The sequence below is a fragment of the Zonotrichia leucophrys genome, chromosome 1A, assembly GCF_028769735.1.
Source record: "Zonotrichia leucophrys gambelii isolate GWCS_2022_RI chromosome 1A, RI_Zleu_2.0, whole genome shotgun sequence".
NCBI lineage: Eukaryota > Metazoa > Chordata > Aves > Passeriformes > Passerellidae > Zonotrichia > Zonotrichia leucophrys.
Genome location: NC_088170.1, coordinates 26277372 through 26299238, shown reverse-complemented (window position 1 = coordinate 26299238; position 21867 = coordinate 26277372). Strand labels below are relative to the sequence as shown.

The 21867-nt window shown below is 36.4% G+C and overlaps 1 protein-coding gene across 1 annotated transcript in view; it reads right to left on the bottom strand.

Annotated features, from left to right (window-relative positions):
* Positions 1-21867, bottom strand: part of ZDHHC17 (zinc finger DHHC-type palmitoyltransferase 17) — a 65564-nt gene that overhangs the window by 33382 nt on the left and 10315 nt on the right. Inside the window, exons 2-5 of the mRNA XM_064701978.1 lie at positions 15609-15712; positions 6888-7010; positions 3571-3648; positions 2094-2238 (exon numbers count right to left, since the gene is read on the bottom strand). Coding sequence (XP_064558048.1) covers positions 2094-2238; positions 3571-3648; positions 6888-7010; positions 15609-15712 — 450 coding nt within the window. The remainder of the gene's footprint in view (positions 1-2093; positions 2239-3570; positions 3649-6887; positions 7011-15608; positions 15713-21867) is intronic.

The window sequence follows — 21867 nt, the reverse complement described above, 5'->3', positions numbered from 1 at the left end:
ACTTGCTGGCATGAAAATGGGTTCACTTCCAATCAAAGCCAGAGTGCATCTGACCAAGAGTTCTTCCCCTTCACTCAAGCCTCAGATTGCAAATTTTACCGTTGGCTGCTACAGCCCAGAAGAAAGTGAAACAGCAACACTGAAGCTGGGTTCCAGATCTGTCTCAAAAATTGACAAGGCAGCAATTAGGAACAATTTCTCAATCCACCTGTCAGTCCTCTATTCCATTATGAAAGTTGGCTTTTCATTGGCCACACTCATCCACAAAGGCATGAGGATCTGAACTAACACAGCACAACAGCCTACACTGACCTTCATTTTGACATTTATTTAGCTGTCACTTGCCACACAGCTGCTAGAATTAGGTTCAGAACAAGGGCTAGCCTACTCTTTAGATATAAGGGAACCTGGTCTCTGTAAAGGCAAAAGGAAAATAAGTAGCAGTATAAATGGTAAGCCCACAAAAACAAAAGCAGTTCATCCAAATCTGAATCTCAGCACCACCAGGAAGGTGGGGAAAGAAATAAAGAGAAAAAATTAGTGACCTCAGTACTAATTGAAGGAAAATTTAAAAACAGAATCATGTATCTCCCCTGGCTTCTAGATAAACTAAAGGTTCTGTAGTTGTATGTAATGTAGCTAGAGAACAATCATCTTAGGGATTGTTATTATAATGCTATTGATATTACTAGATTTTAAACATACAAATCAATACATAATTTTTCAAGTGGAACTTTTTGAAGCACTGTGAAAAATTACTGTTAAAATTAACTTAAATTTACATCATGAAAAGAATACCAAAATCATACTTGAAAATATTTGAGAGATTTAATAAAAATCATTGTTTTAAAAACTATTTGTAAGAAGAGCTATTTTCAAATTAACAGTTTTAAATTTTAAGGCACTTTTTGTGTCTTTATGTATGCACTCATGTAAGGACATACAGCTTCTTTTCAATTGAAGCATTTTATGTTCAAATAAACAGGAAAAATCTGTATACAAACATGAAGACAAGCACAGGGAGACTTCATAACCACAGTAGAATACTTTAAAGGCTACTAGTGCTTTATTAATGCTATGCTCTAAACAAATTCACACTTGTATAATACCAGCAAGATTTTTCTAGTAACATAAAGCCCACATGCAATTATACATAATTTGAAAAGAAATTACAAAACTTGCTCCTCTATAAACACCCTCCTCTCCAATAATTATTTCTTACAAAACAGTTGTACAGAATAGGATCAGACTCTTCTTTTGCCTAGCTTACTCTTCATCATACACTAAGTACTGTTTTACCAAACAGATACAAACTGAATACTGCCTGGAGCAGTAGCTTGGGGTTTTTCACAAGTACAGGTGTAAGTAATTTTCTGCAGCAAATTCAGTATTTGTTTTACACAGACCAAACTCACTGATTTCATATTCTACATGACTCACTGGATCATATCTCACTTGGTATTTGAAAGAATAAGCAGAATAGAGAAGTGTGAACAGCATTAGTAGGACTGTCATACAAGAGGAGAGCTTTCACTTTCCTATATGGTTTACACAGTAAATAAAATCTGTGCCTCAGGCACATGCCTATGGGTGAGTAAATCTACAAATTACAGTGCAGGGTGCATAGCAAAAAACACAATCAAGTTTTTGAGCAGACAGAATGACAGATGAGACATAACAGGAAGAGTAATGAATACACATTATATACACACTTTACAGATCTAGCAGTAATATAAGGGGCTAGCAAGAAGGTTTGGGGTTGTTTCATTCTCACTGAAGAATTCTACAACACTTGCTACCATTGTCATAGCTACATTTTAAGATTCAATTCATTAGAAATAAAGAATGAGAATTTCCATACACTACATTAGGCAGGCATGAATTAAAGCCAAAGTACTCAGATGACTGTTGCAGGAAATCAGTTAATAGGTGGCACATCAACACTGTAGTCTACAAAAAAGGACATGGAATTATTCTTATATTTATTCAGGCAAGTATTTTGCATCTCCTTAATGACAGGTTTAAGTTTAAACTGTGTTCCTACTCTAAAATTTAGTAGAATCTATTTAAATATGGTATTACTTAAAATTTACCTGTCCCTTTGCTATCAGGTAAGCAACAATCGAAGTATGTCCAAACTGGGCAGCCAAATGAATACAGCTACATCCTTCTCCATCAATTAGCGACGGATCTGCCCCATACTTCATCAGCTGTACAACCATGGATAAGTGACCCTGTCTAAATGCAACAAAACACAAAAAACAAACAACTGAATAACTATATGCAGGAAAACTATTAAAATTTGAATAATGAAAAACAACAAGTATGTTTAGCAGTTAATTACACTATCAGAATTCCCACACTTAAACTCATACTTTAAAAACAGCAACTGCCATGATCTGATTCTCAGAGAGTAAGCAAACTCATTCATATGAGAAATTCTATGCATATAGTGCACTCATCACATGCCATTTGTTTAACTGTACTGCACAGCAAAAAAAGACAGTCAACCAAAAAATCAAGTTATGATTGAGAAATCTAATCTACTATGACTTGTTACAAACCACATATGAAACCTGCTATTTGAAGAGATGTCAAACTGGCTAGATACTCTTCCTTTTTGTGGGGATTAAAAACTGTAGTAAAACAAAAGTAGGGGGAAAAAGGAAAACTGAAGATCTACATTTTCTCCATACTATCTTAAAAGTTTATGCATCTTTTTAGCTTAATGAGCACAGGCATATCCTTCTTTTAGACACGGTGCCTAAGTGTCAGTACACCATTTCTGACACGAGCAAAAGACCTTTTCAGTTTTAAAGAAGCCACTTCAGACAATGCTTCACAGAACTGATTACAGGTATGAATGAACACCAGGAAATTTAGTCAAGATTTTGTGCTATTAACACAGAATCACAGACTGTGTTCTGTAACAAAAAGAAACATAGGAGCTAAAATCTTTAATAGAGGCTAACAAGCAAGTCCTCACACCTTTAGCAAACAGATTATTTTGATACATTAAATCTTCTAAAAGCTAATTTTCCAAGTCTCCTTTTGCCATCTACAGTTTAAAATATTAATATGGACACTGTTTCTTTCCCAACTATTTCTAGCAGGTACTGCTTGAAGGCTGGCTTTAATTTTTCCAGCCATTTATCATGACCATCTTCTACATAAGAACCCTGATTTTAAGTACATATTTTTTTAAAATCCACATATGCAATAGAACATTTCAAGGACAATGTCACACCAAACCATCCTACGACCCATCTGCAAAAGTGCCACTGAATTTCAGATGACTTGAGAAAAATAAGATCTCAGAAGCAAGAGTAAATTGCCTATACTTCACTTTTCTCCTACTGTAGCAATCATCTTCCTCTACATCAGAAAAAAAACATATGCTGAAAGCACTTTGAATTCAAACATGCCACATTCACAGTGAGCTCAGTTATCAAAGACTGAATTAATTCTAGTACAAAGTACTTCCATAAAACACAACAGTTCCATAAAACCACCAGTACTCCATGTTAAGCAAAAAAAGAGAGAAGAAAATGTCAGAAGATTTTTTCATACCTTGTTGCCCAGTGAAGTGGGGTAGAATTTAAATCTCCTCCAAGCTGATCAACAATAGCACCTTTTGATATATAGTACCTGGAATAACAGAAATAGTAAACATTACTGATTGTTTTGGTTAAATTGAAAGGACACAGGTGAGCATGTCTGATGTTAGGCAAAATAGGCAGCTTGAGATCAGAGGACCGGAGCCTTTTCTTGCCTTCACATAACCTTCCTTTCTAGATGTCATGCATATACTTTCAATTTTCTTGCATTTCTGACATGGTTTGGGAAACTAGAGATGCCTCCTACAGTGTTTTAAACATTATGCTATTTCCTAATTTTATTCTAAGTTAAAACAGAACAATTGCTATATACAGTGTACAGTATGTACAGTAGTACAAACTGTGCTACCAGAGAAGTATTTAATAAACTATTCTTAAATATTATGGGGCTGTTACATTAAATAGAATTCTGAATTACTGGTAAAAGTTTATAGTGCTAGAAGACTATAATTTTAGAGAATTTTGGCTAAATAATTAAATTATATGCCGTTAGACTTGCAGCTTTTATCATCACTGGAATAACCCTGCTGAAGTCATAGATCCCAGAGAATACACTTCAGTTACACATTTAGTGAAGGACTGAGATTTTTACTTACTTTTCAATTATTATTAATCAAAGGACAAAAATCATCTGAGTATTTAAAAAGTATTTCTAAATGATGGGATAGACATTATTTTCTCCTCAAAAACATTTATAAAAAGATGAGCTATCTGTAAGAAAAAATAAGTTACCTATTTTTAACTGCAGCAATTAATATTCACAGTCTTTTGTAATATTTCTGTGAACTGCTGTCATTGCTGTTTTATCTGGAACACTAAACTAGCAACATTACTCCTTTGTAGAAGGAAATGCACGCTTTATAAAGAAATTACTGTTTCCAAATCCAGGCCTTCCCAGAAGGCTTCCAGTTTTTCATTCACCACTGTCTAACCTTTGTCTATACCTAGCTATAGATTTGTGTTTGCACATTTCCAGTGCATGTGCCTACAGACTTTTCACTTTGAAAATACCTGTCAGGTATATATGAACACTTCTCTCCCACCCACATGAGCTGTCCTTCAAATCCTCGGCACTGAATTTCTGCCATCTCAAACTCTGCTAAGTGTTTCAAGACATGGCAAGAAGAAGGGCAACAAAGAGAAAATCTTGAAAAACATTAGTCATAAGTAACCACCTTCATTTTCTAGAGTGCTTATTGATTCAGAGAATGAAATTTCAAAAACAGCCCTTTTAGGAACCTTTAGGAAGAGAAACTGAAAAATGCACGTCAGACTAAACACATCTAAAGCTTTTATACAGTTGCTTTAGAGTCATCAGACACAATTAAGTACTTCAACAGATTTGCCAAAGTTAAAAAAAAAAACATTGTGAAAGACAAACAAGATCTGCTCTGATTGATGGAGGACAGTCCACTCCACTGGTCTCCAACACTAAAAGAACAAAACTTTGACATCTTTCTGCACAAGTTTTTTTTATTTCTCCATGAGACAAACCAGAGATTTTGTGAAAGTTTTTGTCCCACCTAGGTGAAAACACAAAGCACATTATATGGTAAAGAAACAAAGAAATTTTGTTACAGTGAAGTATCAGCTACTAACTGAAGAGCTATTTATTCCCCCTTGGGAAGGAGCTCCAAAGGAAATCTTGTCTAGATAAAAAGACAGCACAGAGAAATTCACAGTCAAAGCTTGGATTCATCTCTCTGATGTGACAGCCACTCATGGGGAGGTGAACACTAAACAGATTGTCTTCATTCAAACACTGGGCCTTGCAGAAATGCAGAATACGTTCAGGTTCTACTGCCAGCAGAACTGCTTACTGGTTAGTAGGTTTTATTTAGAAGGAAGAACTTGCAGTTTGACAACTGGGAAAAGACAAGGCGACAATCTCCTGCCAGATGGTGCATTGAAATAACATTTTATGTTTCTTTAAGGGTGTTTTGAGACTCAGTTGAAATTTATCACTGCATTTTGGTTTCAGTATACAAAAATGGTAAGATTTTCTGCAAAACCAGACTGAGAAGTTAGTCTATTTGTCTAAGCAGATCTTGCAGAAGGAAATTTGTGCTAGGTGAGAAGGTCCCTGAAGAAAGAAAGAACTGGGCAATCCCACTCTCAGTGAGTCATCTAAGCTTCCAATAGAAGATGCCAGGCATCAAGTTCTATTTAAGCAAACTACTTACACTCAAAGCAAGCAGATCTCATAAGAGGTCGCCTTAAGAAGAAAATACTTCCACTGATCGCCACATTAGGATCACTAAGTCTTTGGCAGGCATTTGAAAACTACCACAGCTTGCATTCAGTGATTGAGGAATCAAAGTGCATGCAGTCACTGTTATTAGAGGAAGGAAAAATAGAAAAGAAATCCTTGTCTGGAGAAAGTTCCCCAGCGGATGGGGAACTACTGTAGGAAGTAAGTAACTGTAGAGACACGACGCCATTTTTTGCATTTTTACAAAGCTGAGTTGAAGAGACATCAATAGATCAGTGTAATTATGAAAACAGAATTGTGTTCTAGGCACTCATCCCTGATTCTAGAGAAACAGGAAAGGGTTCTGTAGCTTTTCTTATCAATGAGTTTCACTGTTATGTACACTGAATCTCAAGTCTCAAAATAGATGGGATGAAGAAATACTAAAAATAAGAGAAGTCTAATTCCAAGCCTGCACTCCTGACAGACAAGCTGCTAAGGTACTTCACTGGAAAGAATTTACATAGTCAACACTCACTAAACAAGACACTGAGATCTAGTATCACAAGAGTAAACAACTTTATCTCTGCAGTACCAAGCTTAATAGCCAACATATTTAATGAAATTATCCACTGCACATAATGGAAAAATTGAGAACAGTTGGGGAAAGATGTGATAGGCTTGAAGAAATAGAAAAACCACTAAATAGTTTAATTCTGAGGAAATAAAATAAACTAGTGCCTTGCAAAAAAAGAGTGGGAGAGCATAAAATAAGGCGAGTGATAAAAAAATTTAAAAATCAAGATCCTCTAAAGACAGAGGAATCTGAAGTGCAAGAACTGCATCAAGAGAAGGGAATTTTAGATACAGTTAGACACCCCAGTAGTTACATGCACACTAGTAAACAGTGGGAAGAAAATGCAATGCTGTATGTCACAGTGGTAGAGGTGCATTAATGGACAAGACCTTTGACATATTGTCATGGAAAAAAGGACATATTAAACATATTAAATTTAAAGACATTCAAATCAACATTTGTAAGGACATAATTAATTTTAAACTTAAAGTCTAATACATACTTCACCAGATCTATTCTGTTGTTGATTGCAGCCCAGTGGAGAAGTGTTACGTTTTCTTTGTCTGGCTGTCGAACATCATAACCAGCTTCCACCAACTCTCTGCATCGTTCATAAATTCCATACCTTGAAAATAAAATAAGATTTGTCAAAATGCTTACCTTAGATTAAAATGCATTCAGCAAACACCATACATTCAGTCACAATACAAAATCCTCAACAGAAGAGAAATGAAGAAGAAACTTTACTTTCTTTTCTAAATGGTTACAAATATCTTGCAACAAGAAGCTTCCACTGGCAAAAATAACTTTAATCAAAACAAGGTATTACACAAAACTTTTGTCTACAGAAAACTGTACTGCACAGCAAGGCAAAATATCTACCAGTAGTATATTAAATTTAAGTAACTGTCCACTTCCCAGGGACTCCACTACATTTGCTTCTCCCACTTTGGTTCTTCTTCCTTTCCAGCTCTTGAAGAGCAAATGAAACTTAGTCAGCTGATTTGCCAGTATCTTCCTAAAATTCAGAAGATAAGATCATCAAGCCAATTACAAACATAAGCAGCTCAAGTTCTCCTCATTTTTTCTTCTCAAGACAACAAATATCCATCTTTCTGATACAAGTTAGTATAATTTTCTTTTTAGGGCACCTTGAAATTCTGTACATTAATGTGAAATTTATTCTTCTATTAAAGAGAACTATTAAATGTGATGTACTGCCTTTTGAAAAAAAATTCTGCACATATCTGAAATTTGAAATCAGGAAGCATAAACATCACTTAAGCATTCAATGGAGGAGTAACTCCAACATTAAATAATTTTTGCCTTGATGTATACACTCTTTTACCACCTATTTTCAGGGTCAAAAATGTAATGCAGAAAAGCATTAGAAGATTACATTTCAAAAATCTGTATATCCCATAGGAATTGCTCAAGTCTCAATGAGGAGAATGTGGGAATATCTTGAAATCAAGGTCAATGTCTTGTGATATCTCACTTCTGCTAAAACAGAATTTTAACAGCCTTTCAAAGTTGGGACTTAAGTTTCTCATATGCTGCTTCTATGTTCTACTTTCTGCAGAACAAACAGCCTTAGAAAAGGCTCTTCTGTTCCACTTGATCAGCCTGCATAACTGATGCAGAGACCTTCCTAAGGTAGTTACCATTCTTAGTTTTTCTTTCATGTACTTGAATGGAACCTCAATCTGGATGGTACTCCCATAATGAATGATCAAATGACTTAAGCCAACAAAACTCAGGAATGTTTTCTAAGCTATCACAGATTTGAATACAAGAAACTAGATGGACAGTATTAAAAAAGCACTAGACATAACAGTTCACTTAGATTGTGTTGTTTTCAATTTCTTAGGAAGCCTGCATGAGAAACTATGAAAAAAGTTGGAAATTGTTGTCATACTTATTATCTTTTCAAATATTACAAGAGATCAGCACAAAGACTACTGCATGCAGTATATACCAACTGACAACAAGTTGATAAAATGTGGTCCTCCAGACTAAGTAAAAAAGCAGCAGCCATTAACAATTTAACAAGAAAGCTTTTTTTTTTTAATGCACTGAGGTAGGTGGAAAGAAGACATTTGGGTTACAATGACTTAAAAATATGCAACCAGCTAGACAAGATACACATACTCAAACATAACTGCTAGGAAAATGGTAAGGTTCTAAATCAATCCAGCCTTGAAGCACACCATCTACCGAATCCTAGTTTAGATCAGTAGCATGGCCTAATGAGTGCCTGTAACACATACATTACCATTCCTGACTTCTCATGTCACCTGGAAGGGCCGCTGATATAGGTTAGGACTACAAAAGGCAAGGTCAGGCAAGAACAAGGAATCAAGAGAAAAGAGAAGAGATGGGGGAAAGAAGGACTTCCTAAACCGGACAAAATTCTGATCTTCCCACAGCACAGTATCACACCGCCATATTACAGTGAAGGCAGTCTGGAAAGTGATTCATACAGAATGGCAATGCAACCATTTGTTGTCAAGCAGTTCTACTCTAGTCAGTCTCTTATGACACTCTTTCCTGCTGGAATGCCTGCTGCCTTCACTTAAACTACAAATTGAAACCATTATGTAAGAAATAATTCACATAAGCCCTGCTATCAGTTTTAACAGTCACCAGCTTAAAAAAATGTATTGTCTAAGGCTAAGTTTAGCTGACTCTCATCCTGCTTTAATAAGCAGTACAAAACAACAAGTAGGAATTTTTTAAATAAAATATTCTAAGTTATTGGAAAGATACAAAGAACACAAGGATACAATAACTTTAACTTCCTATAAAATGCAAGAGGCAATCACATAAAGCTTTCATGCAAATGGATTAGGATTTTCCCTACATGTATCTGTTTTGAGTGGGATTAAGTTACTCTTCCTCAGAGTGGTTCGTATTGTGCTGTGTTTTGGATTTGTGAGCAAAACAGGGTTGATTGGCAAAACAACATTTAAGCTATTGCTGAGCAGTGCTTGCACAGGGTCAAGGCCTTTGCTGTTGCTCATGCTGCCCCACCAGTGAGCAGGCTGGGGGTGCACAAGAAGTTGGATGGGGGCACAGCAGGGACAGGTAATGCCAACTGACCAAAGAGATAGCCAATACTGCATGGCAGCGCGCTCAGCAATAAAAGCTGAGGGACAAAGGAGGGACATCTGGAGTGAAGGTGCTCACCCACCAAAGTAACCACTACCTGGGTATGGCTGAACACTCACCTGCCCATGGGAAGCAGCAAATTAATTCCTTTTTTTGCTTTGCTTGTATGTGCAGCTTCTACTTTATGTATTAAACTTTGTTTATCTTTACCCTTTTGGCCAATTTCTCCATCCCAGCAGAGGCAAGCAAGAAAGCAGCCAAGCAGGGCTCAGCTGCACAGCAGCTAAACCACAACATCACTACTGGCCAGCTATGGCAACTGCACATATGCTTTAAGATGAGTGTCCTATCAAGTTGACTACACAACACAACATGAACCTCCTTGAAGGTAACCTCTGACTGCTACTCAACTTTTTGTTAGGTCATATTGTCAAGATAGGAATAACCAAGAAGCCTCCTGACAGTCTTAGGGGAAGGGGGAAGAAGGGTGATTATTCTTTGGCAGTTTTTGTGGGAAGGACATTGGAGGGGTTGTCAGGTTATTTAATTAAAAGCAAAACTCCAGCCTTACAGAAAATGTCATGTTACTTTCTGAAGGATTTGGCTTAAGATGTATGAAAACCAAGGAAAGCAGTCACAAGTGACCCTGCACCTGCAGATGCAGAATGCTGTTGCCAGTTCCCACAGAATGCTCCACTGATGTTTACAAGTACCTCCTTCTAGAATTCACCCATACACTGTGGTGAGGTCCTAGGCAAAGACTGCTGACATGGCCTCAGATACAAGAAGGAATAGTAGGAATGGATTCATTCTTTTTGAGTTAGCATCATAGACTTCCCATTCTTCCCACTAGAAGGCAATCTACAAGTCACAGCGCAGGGTACTTCAGCACAAAACAGAATGTGAAATTCTGCAATATACCAGAACAGCCTTTACAGGAAAATAAAGCTCTTTCCAAAAGTGACACTGAGAATGAAGTATACAGAAATTTCTTAAGTCACTTCAGTTTGTCTGTTTCTAGCAATTTACATTTAGTATCTTGAACACAATCATAACTGTTTAGCAAAGATGCAGCACACAAGGTATAATTTTTGACACTTCAGTTTATTGTCAGAAGAGGACTTAAGGATCTTGACAGACAATATCTGCCTGGAAAAAAAGTTAGGCATTTACATCCATTTGCTCCTCTTCCTGGAAACAGCAGGCTCTCTACAATTAAATAAAACACTGAATCTGCTGCAGTTACAGTTTCTCCATATCCATCCCAGAAGTGCAGCATTCTTCTCTCACATACAACCTACAGTCTTGTCCCATCAATTTGCTGCAGCTCACTTCACCTTGCCTTCTCCAAAGGTTCATGATGCACTGTTAGGTTAGAAAATGACAAAGTCACCTATTTCAGACACTCAGCATAATCACACTCGCAATGCTGTTATAAAGGGCTCTAAGCCCTTCAAGGGTAATGGAGAGTAAGACTGAAATCCTCACAGGAGCCTGATACATTAATCTAACAAATATTCAGCATCTGAGTGAATTCTAGAGAGTGATGTTGTAAACATCAATACGGAGCATAATTAAAGCATATTATTGAGTTTGGCTTGTTCTGGAAGAAATGGGATTAGTCCAGGGCAAAAATACCATTGTGCAAGCTCCTTTTGCTACCACAGTCTCTAAGCCGTTTCAGTAACTAAACTGTAACATTTGTCATCTCAGGTTAAAGATATTCTGACCTTAATACCTTGAAATACAGTACCCTACTGCCTTTTGCATTTTAAATATGTAATCCATTTTCTATTCTTTTGTCTACAAATACATAGACTCTTGAAAATAGACACCGCCAGCTTTGCAGCACGATTAACATTAGATTTGGCCACAATAATAGCAAGGAATCTCTCTACAGTGAGCACATCACCATGCCAACAAAGAGCAGGTAAACCAGGAGCTCACTCCCTCATCTTGCTATTATTCTAACTCAAATCAAAGCTGTTTGAAGTAGAAATGCAATTAACAGAAAAACGATCTTTTTCCTCTTTGAAAATCTCTTTCCCATGAATAATGGTGGTAAATACTAAAAAAGCCTTTAACACATTCTCAAGGTTTTTGTGTTAACAGTAAAACAGTTTTGTTTTCAACAGAAAAGGTTTAACTCAAGAGCTACTTAATAGACCATTAACAGTAGTGTTGAAAGACAAAAGAAATTCAGCTCTTAAATACTGTTCCAAAGCCCTAAATTGTCTAGACAGTTGTGGCCATAATACTAATGTGGTTTCAAAAGTCCCATCCTTCCACATGAAAGTCAGGTACATTTCACTTTCAGCAATATAATCAACCTCATGGGCACAAATAACCAGGAATAAAGAATGTGTACCTGTGTCACAGTCTGTCCACTCTCTCCTGTGACTAGCTGAAAAGAGCCAGGAGTAACTGTTCCTTTGGCCAATCTTTACCAATTTTAATTATTTCATATATACCTTTTTTTAAATCAGTTACCCTATGACTTCTGAGAAATAGTCATGAAAAAGGCATGTATCTGACAATTTTTTTCCTTGGCAAGATTCAACATAATTTATATTTTATGCTGCACTAATTCAGAATGCACACAACTTCATTTTGACTGATCTCATTGAATAAAACTTAACAGAAAAGTTCATCTTGAGATGATGAAATTATAATACTTGAGCACAAGGAATCAGTCTTCCAGATGTCACAAAAGCACTTATTAATACCATTAATGTTTAATACCTATGTTCATAATGGTCATTTAACTTACTTTCAACAAAGGTGGAATTTGATCAAGCTCGCTACAAGCCGAAAGTGTCTATTCATTCTCAAGGGAACAGAAGAACACAATGCCAGGATTAATGTCTCAGATTTTGCTCTCCTAGTGACAGCCCATCACATGCTTCTCTACATGAGACCTTTAGCTACTTCTCAGTTTCTCAGCTTAAAAGATTTAAAACAAAACAAAGCAGCAACTTTGTCAAGTTAACACAGCATGCTTCCCAAGACATCATATTAAAAAGTTATGACTGCTGCCTCTGATGACAGATGGCTACTGCTGCTAGACCATAGAAATAAATGTACCCAACATATCACCATTAAATTTCACTTTTAAAACACTTGTGACAGTTTTGATTTTTGGTTTTTTTAAAAAAGATTCCATTCTTTCCCTGGAGCTCCAGTGAGAACTCTGAATATAGTGGAACAAAACCAAAGACAAGCATGGATGATTTTTTTACTGTTCCTCTGAAAACAGTTTTTCAAATACAGATGAGTGGCCTGCTTCTGCTTTCAGAAACACAGTGGAGACTTTCTGTGAACTAAACAATTTTGCTATAACCAAATATAAGATGACAAAAAGTTACACACACATTCTAGCATCTGCAACATGAAGGGCCTAGACAGTACAACTTTTAAAGATATCTAGATGCTCTTAGATCGTTTACAAAGTCAGTGAAAAGTATTCTTTGTATGAATAGGTACTAAAACCAAGCACTACAATTTTTACTCCAGCAAAAGTTTCTGCAAAATAAAAAACAGAGACTGACTATTTTTGATACAAAATATGCATAGGACCCCTGGTCTTTGTGAGAACTTATGAGGAGCATAATGGATAAAAAAATACAAATACCAATAAACTCTTTTCAATGAGCCTAACCACTGCTTTCTATATGAAATCTTAATGTGATTATAAGAAGTTATTGTATTTGTAGCTCGTACTGTAAGAGGATGTTAATTTGTGTCCAATCTACAGATTAAGACAATAAAGCAGTGGAACAGTTCAGTGAGATATGAAGCAACACACAAATACTTATGGAAGAATGTGAGGAGTTTGCAAGCTCTTGTTTTTCCTTGCTGAGAAACAAAATTGAGCACAGTATTTCACTAACATTGTTTTATTTCTGTGTAATCTAGTGTCAATAAAACATGTCAAAATAGAATTCTAAACTCAAACAGCATACATGAAATATAGATGAGTTTTACATGTTCTCATCCCATTTTTCTCACCATCATCTTTGATTTAAGGAACAATGCTCTCAATTTTCATGTACGTTGGAACAATAACATAAATAATTATTTTTTTCCAGGAGAGGAAAAAACCAATCCAAACCAAGAGACTGAAAATAATTCTTCTTATATTTTGCTACATCTTGCTCGAACTTACTGACCTCCTTGGGGTAAGACTTCTAGGAGACTGATGAGTGGCCCTTTTAAAAAAAAAAATGTTGTGGCATCTTTCTTACATTAGCACTGAACTAAAAAGCAAGGAAAGTCAGCAGATAATCTCAGTGAATATTAGTAACTGAGGACACAGGGTAGACAATAAGACCACCTTTTTTCTACATGGATGTGATAGGTTATGCTTCTATAAGTGCAAATAGCTACATCATTTTAGGAGGAAAAGTGTATCTTTTCAAGAATACTGAATTAATATAGCAACAGCGTTATTTATTTTACTCTAAGTCTTACGCTATTAGGTGAGTTTATTTTCTACCTGACATTTCAGAGCTATTTCCCTTTATGACATAGCTCTCGAAACCCAGTAAATGCTTAAATAAAGGTGTGCCTGAGAGGACACAGCCTCAAGCTGCACCAGGGCAAGTTTAGGCTACATATTGGAAAACAATTCTTTGCAGAAAGAGTGAAGAACCGCCACAGGGAGGTGGTTGAGTCGCCTGGAAGTGTTTAAAAAACACTTGATGAAGCACTCAGTGCCATGGTTTAGCTGATAAGGTAATGTTGGGTCACAGGTTGGATTGATGATTTCAAAGGTCTTTTCCAATCTAGTTTATTCTGTGATTCTGTGAATTCTCCTTCTAGCCAGGGAAGTGCTGCCTGGATACCACAACTTGATCATGTCGACAGCCCCCCTTCCCTACAATAATAACCATTAGGGCTACAATATGAAACTGCAGTCCTTGTGGTGAGATGTCAACTCAGAGCTGTTGGTCCCTGTATGAGGAGAGCAGAAAAGAAGTGTACCAACTCAGCTGAAAGCACAGATTAGTCTGAATCTGAGGGTTAAGAAGGACAAAGATATTTTAGGTTCTCAAACATGCAATGAGCAGACAAGAATAGAAGTAGGTAACTTGTGAAACCACTTCTGCTCTCAAACACACTTTCATACTTTATAAGAAGTCGTCAGTTTGATATTGTGCCAATACTATAATTTCTAAAAATACCCTAATGTGAGTATTATAGGTTTCAGTCCTACTATCAAGTATTTAGAGCAACAATAGCAGTCAGACATCTGTTTCAGGAAGCTAAACTCCTTACAGGTCAAAACAAAAAGTGAAGGAAAGTACATACTTGCTATGCCTAAACTGGGCCTGTGTCACATGTAGAGCTGCAAAGCTGCTTTCAGCTCAGACAGGGCTTTTTTAAGAAAAAAAAATGCAAGAAAATCTTCTTTTAAGAAGAAAAAGGCAAGATACATAATGGCTTAAGCATTCAATTTAACAATACAATAATAAAAATCTTACAGAACTATCTCAGCTCATTGAAGGAAAGTGATGGAGGTGATGGTTTCTCAATGGCAAAAAGTAGCAAACTAAAAAATAGTGTTGTAACAACTTTCCTGTCTTGTAAATTAGTGTCTGCTAAAGGACTGTGGAACAAACAAATTTGTATAATACATCTGCATAAAGAGAGCAATTAAATCTGCACTCCGTTTACTCCTACAGTCCTCCTTCAGAATTAAACTCAGTTTCATAGTAGGACTGAGACTGTAGAATCAGAGATAATGGAAGTTAGAGACACATTTTTTCTAACCCATAAATCGATCAAACCCTTATGTTTACATGTAAATGTTGTCTGCTTACTTATCACCTATGGAAAATAAACATCAGTACCATTCTCTCTTCCAACAACGTGTCCAGCAACCACCTATATTTACAACTTACCACAATTCCTCCCATATTTTTTATACAATGATCCCAAATCTGTCATAACAGTTATTTTGTAGCGCTTACTTCTGAAATCTTCCACTACTGGAATTAAAAATACAGTTTGAAAAAAGTTTATCTTCTACTTTACACAAATAGAACAACCTGTTTTACTGTTTCTAACTGATACCAACATGGACAAATCTCGCATTCAAAAACAAACTTACTGTGTGGCTTTGACAATGTCCCAAGTGCTGTAATCATCAATGTGGCTTTTCCGTCCAAGAGATTCACTGTATCCATGGTTGTAGTGGCTTTGAGGTTTTATTTCCTAAAAAAGACAAACTTGCTTTTAGAACACTCAAATCAGCAAGTTTCCGAGTAAAAACAAAAACAACATGAGCAAAACTAAAACCAGTACGCAATTCAATGTATTACAAAGCCACCTAAATATAAGAGTGGTACATTTCTACATTTTGTTAAGCAGGCCACCACATCCCCCAGTATACTTTTCAAACACTTTACAGAAAATAAACTCGCAATCACAGGGTTCTGCCAAATCCTACACTTTTTTCCTACTTGTATTTTTACAGAAAGCAAACAAAAACTATGACCAAATTTCTTTAGGTAGTTATTTGCGTTTTTATTTTTTTGCATTTTTAATTTTTTGCTTTTATAAAGGCAACATAACATAGGTAGAAAAGCTATTTGCCATAAATTGATGACGTCTCACACTGTTACTACAAATAAATGTTGCATTTCAAACAACAGAGGTTAGCTGTGGATGTTTAAGCTGTGGGTCTTGAAAATAAATGGCATGACCACGACCATACAGCCTTCTGACTTAATTCTGTTGATGAAGGGCAACATTTCCAGGCTCAGTGCTTCCCTTAGGTGGAATCTATATTCAAACACTATTGATATATCACTAGGACAGAAACGCATGGTTTTTCTTTAGACACGTGGAAAGCTCAGCAAGCTGAAACTGAACAATTAATTTCATACATCTTCTGGACAATTTTGTATGTGTTGCAGATGCTATAGCAAATCACCTCTGTGCATCAGCCATGCAACATGAAAAAGCATGAAAACTGCAATACAGGTGAAAAAGCAAAAAAAAGGAGCAAGTCCTCTACAAGCTCTAAAAATGCATTTCAGCTGTTTTCCTTAAAATGTATTGTTTACTTTCAGTTTTCCCCAACATATACTTCCAGTAGAAGAATTTTTATCTTTCATCTATATCTGAGAAAACTTTCAAACACTTTATGAAAGGCGTTTAATTAAAACAGTTCCAACTTCCACTTAGTCACTGAAATGAGCAATCAACTAGCTCATTATTACACTATACAGATTTAAAATGTTTTTTAAAAAATAAAGATAATAGAGTCAAGGCAATGACCATGTAGTGCGCCTAACCTTACCAAGGATTCATGTCACGAATCTCCACTATTACCTCTCCCTAAAAGTGCACGTTGCCCTGTTAGCTCAACTGACTAAGAGATGTATTACAGCGAGGGAGAGTTCCAATTGCCAGTAGGAACAGGCTTTCCTACTCCTCATATTCTCTCAGCTGGGCAGTAATTTCTGCATAGGAGATGTTGGGCACAATGAGAAACAACTTCATACTGTGCCTAGTTGTGGCTAGTGAACCAAAGTGTTTTCTTGCTTCCTGGGGCATTAACCAACTCTCCATTGAATGGATGGGATTTTAAGTGAACTGCCCTCTAACACACAGATGTTACTCCTCATGGCTGCTATTTTAAAATATCTATTTCTATTCTAAAATTATTACATACATTATCTCTTTTAATGAGGCTAGAAAAAAATTAAGTCTGAAACCCACATTTTAATTATTTCTAGATTTCAATATGCTGAAGTACCACTTAGCAGAAGTCTAAAAACTTCGGATATCAGTTATAACTTCAGAGTAAACTATCACGAAATTAGTCAAGTTGCAAATATGAAAACTCTCAATATTTATGTAAAAACTGAGTCACTTCAGTTGAACATGTTTGTATCCAGTACATACACTATGCCTATTCCAGACAGAAGGAAAAAAAAAATCCAAGTAAGAATTTCTAATGTATTGAGTACATTTTGTCACCTTAATTTATAGTTAGAAAAATAGTTAGAAAAATTATGAAAATTTATACACTAAAAAAATCTTTCAAGAATTTGAAGCATTTAGAACTTTAAAACCAGAGCACAGTTAACACTGATGACTAGTGCAGCAAGTCTTCATTTTTAAAATAGACTTATTCTTAGGTATGACTTTTTTTCAAAAAAACCTAATTTTTCTATTTCACACAGTACCTAAGTGATCAGTAGATTATATCTTTTTGTTTGACCACAATATTATTCTGCAACATCTAATTTTTCTTTCCTAGTGTGAAAATTTACCTAGATGAACCAAATAAGCATTGTCAGCTCAGCAGGAAGGTTGCTTTGTTGCCATCTCTACAGGAGAGACAAACTAAAAATGTAACAGGGCATCTGCTGCCATCCAAATCTTACGTTGCAACCAATCCTCTTACAATTCAGAAACATAGCTTTGCTTTGTATCTGAAAAAGGCAACAGCTTAACCAAACCTTTTTTTCCCCCAGCTACTAGATAAGCCAGAGATAAGACAATTCATCGAGAGAGCTGAGTTCATATTTTACATTTAGGAATAGTTGAAACAATTCCTAAATCCCCAAAGTTTTATGAACATCACGTCCTCCAAAATCATACCTTGGAGTTTTCTTTATTACAGCATAAACTGTGGGAAAAAGGATCATTTTAGAGAAGAATATGCAAACACTGACCACTTTGGAAGTAAATCTTTAACAGTAAATTACAGCAAAGCACTTAACATCTGAACACTCAGCCAATATAATAAATTCTCCGCAGCCTGGACACAGATTCCCAATCTTAGACTTGAAGTTTATTACTCATTATTATCTATGCAACTTGACAGTTGCATGCTGGCTCACAGTGGCATGCTGGTTCTTCAAGTGCCATTCTGTGGGGGTAACTCTTACTGGCATTATGAATGTTTATGACTGTAACCTGCACAATAACCTCTGGGTTCCTAAGTCAAAAAGCCATCAGGAATCAGGAGAAAAGAAAACCTGGATTTTATGAATTACAGTAATCCTTGATTCACCTGGTGATGGGTGATTTGGACCAAGGCAAAGCAAATAATGTTGGGCTGACAAAGCAAAAATGAAAGAAACAAGGTAGCAGCTAGGAACTGAAAACAATTTTTTGAGGGTTCAGAAATTTCCATGCAGAGCTAGGACATCAGAATATAAATGCAGAAAAGTAGTTATTCCTAATTATTCTAGAAAGAATGTTTTAGAAAGAAATAACCAAAGACTAAGAGAATGCAACACAGGCTTACGCCATAACTGGGCAAGTTACCAAAAATAGGAAAACAAGTGACAGCCTGAAGCAGGAGACCTTTAGAAGACCTGCAGTGAGTGACTGCAAACCAGCTATCTGCTCAAGGGGCACATTCCCATTTCACAACGTTTAGCACAGCAATTTAAAAGACTGCCATTCAAAAAACCTGTCGCTATTAAACACAATCTCTTTTTACATGCATTGCTAGCACAGACCATGTTTTCAGCAGATGCTGCCATAACACAGCCAGGCACCTCCCTACCTGGACGGCAGGCTGCCTGAACAAAGCTCCCTGTGCCCAGGCATCACACAGCTGGCTCAGCCCCAGCAGGACCAACTGCAGTGGGGCTACACTGGGGGAGTTTGCCCAGCAAATGTTGCTGCATTTTGCATCAGCAGCTAAACTAGAAAGAAATCGCACCTAAGATATTTACACAGTATCTCTTTTCAGAGTTAACAAATAATAATAACACACAAAATAGAGATTGCTTCCTCCAACTTGCTGGACTGAAGAGAATGGTCAACTTTTAAATTCTACCATGATCTAGATTACCTGCCTCCCACTATCAGAGGAACAGAAATTAGCATAAAAAACTGAAAAATTATGAGTATAGACTTTGAAGTCCCCACTTAAAAGAATGAATCTCCCCTAAATTCATATACCCTCACACAAATTTTAGGAATACACTTTAAATTCTTGAAACTACTAAGACTTTTTTAAACATATGATATGACAGATTGATAATAAAGTAGCAACATAACATTTTGAGCCTAGAGTACAAACTGCATTCACAAATGACTTCAACAACATTTCCTAAGTGTTAAAATATTTTCCCTTTTTTGATGAAAATATTTATTCCAGGAAAATTTAATTTTTCAATGATGATCCACCATTAAAAAAACCTCAAGAGCCAGTTAAAAGACAGAAAGCTAACTGAAACCCAAGGGCACTTGTTTTTTGCTATTTTGATCTTTTGTGACAATAGTTCTTCCACAGCTGAGTCATGAAAACCTCTAAGAAGGTAGCAGAGCAGAGACCTGATGTCAATGATTTAAAATAGGCAAATTGCACACACCAGATTTCTGGTTGTTCCATCCTGTTTCAAGGAGCCATTTTCAAGCAGGACTGAGCCAAAATTGTTACCTTTGCCAAAAGAGAAAGGTCATTCCTCTTCCCACTCTTTGCTCTTGGTTCCATGTTCCTGCTGCCTAACTCAAGCCAACTTTGGTGCTTGGAGCTGTGGTCACACCACGCCCACTCCTCTCATGACAGGGAAGGGGCAGGGGGATCAACATGAAACAGAAAAAAACCTCAACCTTTCAGTAGGACAGAGAGCTGAATCTGTCCTGTGAAAACACAGAGCCACTGACAGAGGGAAAGCAAGCCAACCCAAGGTAGCAGGAACATTTCTGCACCTGCTAATTGTTAATTTGACTAAGTAATCATGGACAATTTACTTCAGTTTTTAAATAACCAAAAAAGTTGGGCTGACAGGTTGAAAAAATTCTTCTGCTTAGAAATTGCTAGAGTTGTCTGGTGTGGAAGGTTGCAAGAAAGACAAATTTCGCTCACCTGTAAGAATGATATTTGGTTCTTCCATTCCTACCAAGGATCATTTCTAGATGAGCTTCCCACATCAGTGGCTATCCTTTGACAAGGCCCTAATCACTCATGTGCATCTGTGACAATTTTGTCATTATTCATTAGTCACAAAATGTGCAGACTGCTTGCACAGATGCACAAGCAACACAATGTAAAAAAAAAAAAAACCTCAAAAGAGAATAATGCTGTAAAAACAACAACAAAAAAAGACATGTTTTGGTAAAAAAAGAAACAACAGAAAAAAAACCTCCTCTGGAAAACAAGACCAGTAAGATGGGGAAAGAGAAGATAATGCAAAATATGAAATGAAATGTAACTCCAAAGGCAAAAGTATGAAGCACAAGGGAGAGGAGGGGGGAAAGTTTTTATTCTTGGAAGCTCTGCTAATTTCAGCATTCCCAATCAGTCCTCCTCCTAACCAAACTCATAAGTAAAGTTACACTAATTTCCTCTCAATACTCAAAGTTCTTAATAGTTTCCAATAAAAAAGCCTAAATGAAACAAGCTTAAGAAGGATTTTGAGAGTAGTATTTACAGAAAAAATAAGAAGTTCTGCATAAAAGAATAAGATGACCAAGACTGAATTACTCTGAGATGGCAATTTCATAATTCCCAATTATACACAGCAGGCGGATATGACCAGGTCAATGTGCCTGCTTGGACATAAGGGAGGGAGGAAAGAACTGCTGCTTGCAGCTGCCACACACGGCTCTGGGAGCACTAACAGATGGCTGGGACTGCTTCTCCTTTAACGTTATGCAATGTTGCTGCAAGGAAGAGATACCATGATCAAAATCAGACACTCAAATTCTGAATGGGGACCAAGATAATTGAAACTAAAAGAGAAAATACTAACAGGTTTCAAAATATAAACTTAGAAATAGAAGTATTACCTTCCATAAAATATTGCATACTATTGCATCTGTTTCTTAATAGAAACAAAATAAATTTCTTCTTTAATTGATGACTACACTATTTTCATATCTGGCTGTAGTCAGAGAATCATAATCAAATTGGAAGTGACTGCAACTGTTTCAGGGAAGCTAAATAATAACCCTTATGTATGTGTGTTACATTTAGCAGGGACTTCTGGAGGTTAGTACCTTCCCCCATATTTGTGTGTTCAATTTCCCTGTACTTCATTTACTACAGTATAGTGGTTTATAGTTTTCTCTCCCAGTTTTCCTCCTGCTTTTAAAAAGGTGCAAGAATCTATACAGACAAATTTATATATAGTTATTTGCATATTATAAACGCCCACATTCATTTATATACACAAAGACTAGTCACTCGTGAACTAACATTGATAGAAAAACGCTCCCAAAATAAACAAGCAAATTGATCAAACACAAATAACAAAAAAGTGACACTGCTGGTATTTTAGTATTTTTAATGAAAGATCCTCTTCTAAAGATCGTCTTCCTTCCCCTACCCCTTTAGCTAACTCTGCAACTCACAAAGTTCCAGAAACAGAGGCTAAAATTTGTTAGTATTATAG